We start from the raw sequence: 8,012 nt of genomic DNA on the forward strand, positions 1-8,012 counted from the left end.
CGGTTTCTTACTCAGTTTTTTTTCAAATTATATTTTAAATCAATGTTAAATTCACCAACTTAACTTAATTTATATGAGCAAAATAGAATAGGGTCTTAAAAAATTATCAATTTAGCCCATCAACTAAATTAATTATCTAAAATCACCCATCAACTAATTAATTATAATTAAAAAAACAAATATTCCCAATTTAAATTTACAGAAAGGTATTTTATTAAAGATTGAGGACTCGTTTTCAAAATGACCTAACAGGTCATTACAATAGATCATTTTGCCAAAACGCCTCAGAATCTGGTAAGGACCAACATAACGGGGACTGAGCTTCCCTTTCTTACCAAATCTCATCACGCCCACCATCATATGGGAGACCTACACCTCCTACCATAGAGCGCCTCAAATGGAGCTATCTGAATACTACAGTGGTAACTGTTATTATAGGCTAACTCAATCAAATGCAAATGATCATCCCAAATACCTTCAAAGTAGATCACATAAGCTCTCAACATATCTTCCAAAATCTAAATAGTTCGTTCGGCCTAGCCATCTATCTGTGCATGAAAAGTTGTGCTTTGCTTAACCTGAGTTTGGAGACATTTCTGGAACGATCTTCCAAACTGAGAGGTGAACTGAGTACCCCTATCGTAGATAATGGACAAAGGAACTCCACGCAATGAACCAATTCCTGAATGTAAAGTTTAGCATAATCCTCAGTTGAATAGGAAAATCTTAACTGGGAGGAATATGTTGCCTTACTCATTTGGTCTAAAACCACCCATATAGAATCATAATGTCGACACATGCGAATCAAACCTGTGATGAAGTCCAAATTCAAATCTTCTCACTTCCTAGTAGGAATGGTAATATCCTGAATCAGAATTAATCATTATCCATCCCTTGTTTTTTGCATACTTATCTTTATTCATTTTATGATCTTGCTCCAAATTTAGCTACTTGAGACAGTGTACCTGTAGACCAGCTTGACTTACATGTTTCATCTCACTTTGTCAATCATCAAACTACATAAGAACCCAATAAAATATTCCCTAAAATGGCGACTCTGTATCCAGTAGGGCTCAAACGTGAAACCTCATTTAGGAGTAATACACCCCGTTCTATAGTGTCATCCAACCGTCCATAGCAATAGTGATAGTTGCCTTATTCACTTTAGACTAACAACAACAACAACATACAAAGGGGCAATCGTCCATTGATGATCAAATTAGAAAAATGATGTCTGGGACAATACATTTGGTCACTGTTCTTCATCAGATTTAAGCCAAATGAGACATGTGTTGATTCAAAATTTGGCTTCGAAACCTTCCAATTAAGAAGTAGAATCTAATCTCATAGAGACTACAAATACGATTCATAATTATCAAATAACACGTCTTTGAACAATACATAGATATCCAAAGCTGAACTCCAAATAAAACAAATTACTCAGTACTGAATGTGGCGAAGCAAAACTTGTTTGGAACAGTTTACATTAAAGAAAACACTCAAACACATTAATTTTTAAAAATCTCCAGAACCACCCAGGGAAATATTTTCAACTTGACTGGTAACAAGTTTCTTTATTGGAACTAGTAATCAGATGAACTGAGACTGCAAATGCATCATCATGCCTTGATACTATCCTGCAAAAAGGAGGAAAATAAGTATGAGAAAAATAGGAGAGGAATGTGACGAACATGAAAATAATTGAACACAATCTATGTTTGATATAAAGGAACCTAAATTCTATATGAGTAGTATAGCAGAGTAATGTTGCTCAATTTAATGCTCCAGAAAAGTGCACAACCCACAATGCAGCAACATACCCAGTGTAGTCGTAGAGTCTGGAGAGAGTAAAGCGTATGCAGACCTTACCACTACCTCAAAGGTAGAGAAGTTGTTTTTGATAGACTCTCGGCTCGAAATAAAACAGTCCAACTGATCAACGAAAAGAAGTAACGGAAGTACAAGAAACAACAGATAACAAACATAACAAAAACTACAACAAATATTACGATAATCGAAGTATAAGGAACAACATATAGTAACAAAAATCAAAGGATAAGAAAATACGGGAGCAATACTATGACTACTAATATGAACGGACAACAAGACAACACATTGCTACCTTCTAGCCTCGCGTATAGAGACTATAGAGATAGATGCACTCTTATTGAAAAATGTCTATGGATATTAATGATATGAGATGGAGGGAATTGGACTAACCTTATTGCAACTTCACTTTGTGGAATCAGCTTCAGTAGGGAATATTGAGCTTGAATTTGCCGCTTTCTGAATCAGCTTGCTTCTTCTTTATCAAGCGTTCTATTTCTCTTGCAGATTCGTTTGCTTTTCTTGTGTTGTCCAGCGTCATCTCTTGAAGGTAATCCAAATCGGCAAGCTCGATTGGCAGGGCCTTAAGATTAAGGCAGGAGACCAGGACAAGGCTCCTAAGTCTTGGGAAGGGACAGTTTGATGCCTCCCATGATACAAAATCTGCCGTTTCAATACACAAGACCTGAAGTTTCTTGAAACCTCCTGGTTCCACCTTCCAGGAGTTCCCCGTGAATGCATTTTCTTTCAATTTTAGGACCTGGAGATTTTTCACCTGTCCCAATCTATGTGCCTGGTTCCAGTCAAACCTTGTTTTTGATAGAGTTAACTTCTTCAAATTTAGTAAACATTCGGAGAATGCTGACGGAAGGAGAAGAGATATATTACTCTTATCATCATTTAGCAGTGTTAAATTTTCCAGGAGGTTTAGCACTTGAAAATTGCTGAAGAATTCACTCTTGCTAGTTTCAAGAAAAGGGGTCAGATTACCTTTAATACTCATTTTTTTGAGATTACCAGCCTTTGAAAGAACATTTCCCTTGCAGCTTTCTGGTGTAACCAGAGATAGAGTTTGCAATAAACAAGAAGATGTACTACTACCTTGTGTTGAGGAGGCAGTAGGGGGTGGCAAATTTGCAGGTTTGTTGGTGCGCAGATGGCGCAAACGTGGCATGTTCCATATGTCAGCTTTTACATCAAGGGTTGGCTTGGAAGTATTAAGCAGAAGAGTTTGTACATTACAGAAAGAAGTAAAGAGTTGAGGAAGTTCCTTGAATTCACCTGAGATAGCAATATACCTCAAGTGCAATAGCTGGTAAAAGTCCCTTGGAATACTAAACTTGATGGATTCAATGTCTAAGACTCTCATTAGTGGAAATGCATTAGGGATGAGCTTGACGTCGATATTAGAAAGGTCAACTTGTTTTTGTTTTGATGAAAAACATAACAAAGACCTAACATGTTCTTCAACTGTCTTTTTTGAGATAAAATTTTGAGGAACAGAGGATTGAATAGAGACACGACGACAAGTAATTGAGTTTTGTATAGAAGGAACAATATCTTGATCGGATGTGAGACGTACTTGTTTGAAAAGAGTCAATCTAGTAGCCTCTTTAACACAAAACTCATGTAACATGTCGTGAACACGACATGTTTTTATTCTACCATTAGACCTCTTTGCCATCACCATCACTAAGTTCCTGTTGGCAAAGTCATTCAGATAATACTCTGCTATCTCCTCAATTTCATTGCCCGACAACTTGGACATTATGAGTCCCTCAGCAATCCAGAGTCGAATCAATTTCCAAGCAGGGATATCGAATCCTTGAGGAAAGGCACCAAAATACAAGAAGCAAGCCTTTTTTTCTTGAGGCAAATGATTGTAACTCAGTCCTACAACATTCACACATCTCTGAAGTCTGTCTTCTTCTATAAGGTGCTTCCCAACATTTTCCCTAACTACTTTCCAATCAATTTCGCTAGTACGACCTCTTAAAGCTCCTGCAATTACCACGATTGTAAGTGGTACTCCACTACATCTTTCTACAATGGCTTCTCCATGTTCTACTAAATAATAAGGACAACGGCTAACGCCAAAAGCTCTCTTTTCTAGCAGCTGGAAACTTTCGACTGGATTTAAAAATTTCAGATTGTGGGGATTTTCATTGACAGATCTAGCAATATCTTTGTGTCGAGTGGTCATCATGATCCTGTGGGCTTTGTTGTTTTTTGGGAAAATTGTCTTGACAAAATCTACAATTTCTGAATCCCACACATCGTCCAAGACAATGAGACATTTACCTCCATTAGCCACACGATTACGTATTTCCTCAGCTAAGTCTGCCTCATTTTTGTTTTGGAATTCGTCAAAGCGATTTGTGAACCTTTTCAGAATATAAAAAAGGATATCCCTTTTTGCACAGGTTGATTGTCCTATGAAAACCCAAATGTAACTGAAAAATTGGCGTGAAATCATAGGATCATTATAGATTTTTCTTGCCAGTGTCGTTTTACCAAGTCCCGGCATTCCTACAACCGGGATAACATCTAGACATTCTACTCCTTCAACCAGACGCTTGATCACATCCTCTGCTTCCTTGTCAAACCCCACCACATCGTGATTTTCCAATGAAGAACCCTTTAAGATGGATCAACTTATTAGGACTTCTTATATATACTTACAAAGTCTTGATTGTATCCGAAGAAGAAATTACATATAAATTCTTTCGGGACAACATCTTATTGCTTACACACCTAACACTAGAAAAATAAGTAGAAACTCAATTATTTTCCAACAAAACATTATTTACCTTCGTACCAAAAACACCCTTAAAGCTAAATAGTTTTCAAATATAAGAGAAGTATTTCTTATGGACTATGCATGCTGATACTAGGATTTGTCTGGTAACCAACTCAATTTTTGTTGTACAAAATTACATTGGGGGAAATTATTTATTGTAACACTGCGAATTTTCAAACTATGATCCGAGTTGTTCTTCAAATGTGAATAGACCCCAAACCCAATGATTTCTAATGTTGCATAGGTATTAAAAATAATTCTTTATTGTGGGAATAGCTTTAAATATGAATTAAGGTCATAAGGAACATCTATCTCAAAGTTAAGTTGAAAGCTTCTTTATCCATTGAATATTTGTATAAGATTTTGTAAGGGTCACATTCAAACGACCATATCTCTTAGAACATGAAGAGTTAGGTGACTCATAACTAATCAAATTAAAGGTCTACAAGTTTTCTTACCAACACCGCCAACCGTTTGTCAAATGAAGTTTGGAGTAAAATATTATTACCGGAGATGCTCCAACTTGGCATCCACGACCAGTCCGTGATACGGAGAGGAGGTGGACCTCACTGCATTTGCCGTTTCTTTTAATTTGTTTTAAGGGTATTTTTGTCCTAAAAACCTTTGGGGAGTTATCTAAATATTCCTAAACGTGTAGGAAATCAATTTTTCATAATTAAAACCCTATTGAAATTAAGATCTGAATGATTAAAATTCAGATCTTGAAAACAGACAAACTTAATGATTGAGATCTGAATGATTAAGATTAATACCTTCATTAAGTTCAAACAAATGAAGTCTATTAAAGCAGATGAACGACTATTTATTATGGCCCGTTTGGACATGATTTATGAAAACTATTAATATTTCTCACTCTTATATGGTTTTACCAAAGGAGCATATCATAGTTAATAAATAAAGGTATTGAAATATCTTTAAAGTGTCATGTTGACAAATCGCATTAAAATTGAAATTTTGTGCAGATTTCATAAACGAACCTGTTCCTCCTGGACAACTTTTTCCAGCTGATGATCAATCGTTGGGCTGGCCTCAAACAAATTTTGATTTTCTTCAAGGATTGTCCTCACCTCTTCAAGGATCTCATTGATTTCCTGTGTAAAATTCCTGTTTTTGTAAGTTTTGTGAAACCATCTTTTAGCCCTACTATTCTCTTGGTCTAGCTTACCCTGAATCAGTAATTTATCAACCACATCCTCTGCTTTATATACTGTACGTCGAATTTTATCGACTAATACATCCCATTGAGTACTGTTACTTCTCTTATTCGCGTTATCAACTAGGAACGCATTTAAACGTTTCACTTCATCAAACAAATCTTCGCACGATTTCTGTAAACCTGTATACAGCTTCCAATTATAACTTATAAGATGCGACAAGTTCTCCACCAGAAGGTTCACGGTCGCTGTCACTGCCGTAGTTAATGCAACGGCTGAAAACGGATCCATTTCTAAGAGTTAAGCTGATGAAGAAGAATAGTAATTAGAGATACAATTTCTATGTTTGCCATAGTTGTTATATAAAGATGTGTTTAGATGTGGAATATATTAACTTAAGTTGACTCTTATGTATTCTGAATTAAATAAAACAAGTCTTTCAATATTCTTAATACACCAAAAACTTACGACTATGAGCAACATCAACAACTTAATAATCCAATGACAGCTAACGTGCAGCCCATACTAAAAATATAATAATGGATCTAAAATTTGAATAATTAAGTTCATATTGGTAGAAAAACTTGAAAATAAATAGGTGTTGTTGGAAAGAAGTTCACAATGGGTGTTGTTGGAAAGAAGTTCACAATGAATGAAAAAATTGAAAATGGGTGTTTGTTGGAAAGTTTGAAAACAACAAACATGAAAACCAACATATCCAATAAAATCTCACAACTGAGGTCTGGGGAGGATAGAATGTACACAGACATTACCACTACCTCATGGAAGTAAAGAGTTTGTTTTTGAAAGATCCTCGGCTTAAATGCAGTAAATCCTAGTATAAAGAAGTAGACAATGAAGAGAAATCGAAATAAGAAACTCCAAAACAACAATAAAATCATGCGATAATCGAAATGTCATAAATAGCATACTAGCGTAGATTATTATTAACAAATAATAATAAGAAATGATTAGCTAAAAAATCAGAATTATAATAATAGAACTAGTACCATCGCAAACACCAACCACCCTAAGCAAGACAACACTACACTACCTACTACCCTTCTATTCTAATATAGTTCTCCACAACCTCATATCTAGGGTTATGTTTTCAGTAACCTGAAGCTGCGTCATATTTTATCTTATCACCTCTCCCCAATACTTCTTCGGTATCCCTCTGCCTCTCCTCGTACCCTCTATAGTAAATTTTTTGCACCTTCTCACTGGTGCATCTATGCATCTGCTGTTCCAAACCATCTCAGTCTTGCTTCCCTCATCTTGTCGAGCACAGAGGACATACCCACCTTATCCCGAATATCCTCATTTCTAATCATATCACTCTTAGCGTGATCACACATCCACCTCAACAACCTCATCTCCGCAACATGTATCTTTTGTACATGAGATTTCTGACTAGCCAACACTTAGTCTAGTATAACAAGGTCGGTCTAACCACCAATCTATAGAACTTACCTTTGAGTTTTGTTGGCACATTTTTATCACACAAGACTCCATAGGCCAGCCTCCACTTCATCAACGTCGCACCAATACAATATGTGATACCATATTGATGTCTCCATTATGTTTGATTATAAACCCAAGATATTCAAATCTTTCTTAGGTATATTTTTAGTACCAAGCCTACTTTCATGCTACCTCATGCATTGCATCATTGAATTTGTACTCCAGTACATATTTTGTCTTAGTCCTACTCAACCTGAAACTTTTAGTCTCCAAAGTTTGCCTCTACATTTCCAACTTAGCATTCACTTCAAGGTGTCTCACTAATCAGGACTATGTCATCCACAAATAACATACACTATCACCTCATCTTGAATGTCTCTCGTCAATATATCCATCACCAAAGAAAATAAAAATAGACTAAGAGTTGACCTCTAGTGTAACCCCATCTCTAAGGGAGGTGCTTCAAGTCTCCTCCTACCATTCTTACCCGCATTTTGAATCCTTCGTACATGTCCTTTATCGCCCTAATATAGGACAGCGATACACCTCTTTCCTCTAGGCTCGCCACAAAACCTACTTCGGTAGTTTATTGTAGGCCTTCTCAAGGTCAATGAACACTATATGTAAGTCCCTCTTCCTTTCCCGATAATTTTCATCAGTCTCCTCAAAATATGGATAGCTTCTATAATCAGTCACTTTGGCATGAAACTAAATAAATTCTCAGAAATTGACACACCCCTTCTCAC

At 36.2% G+C, this 8,012-nt stretch overlaps 1 protein-coding gene across 1 annotated transcript; it reads right to left on the reverse strand.

Annotated features, from left to right (window-relative positions):
- Window positions 1–1,349: 1,349 nt before the first annotated feature.
- LOC129871731 (putative late blight resistance protein homolog R1B-23) lies at window positions 1,350–6,145 on the reverse strand. Its single transcript, XM_055946701.1, has 3 exons — window positions 5,626–6,145; window positions 2,221–4,465; window positions 1,350–1,637 (listed from the first exon to the last, which is right to left on the reverse strand). The coding sequence occupies exons 1-2, from the start codon at window positions 6,091–6,093 to the stop codon at window positions 2,252–2,254; spliced, it is 2,682 nt and encodes an 893-aa protein (XP_055802676.1). The 5' UTR covers window positions 6,094–6,145; the 3' UTR covers window positions 1,350–1,637; window positions 2,221–2,251.
- Between the last annotated feature and the right edge of the window lie 1,867 nt (window positions 6,146–8,012).

This window comes from Solanum dulcamara, chromosome 10, assembly GCF_947179165.1.
Source record: "Solanum dulcamara chromosome 10, daSolDulc1.2, whole genome shotgun sequence".
Lineage (NCBI taxonomy): Eukaryota > Viridiplantae > Streptophyta > Magnoliopsida > Solanales > Solanaceae > Solanum > Solanum dulcamara.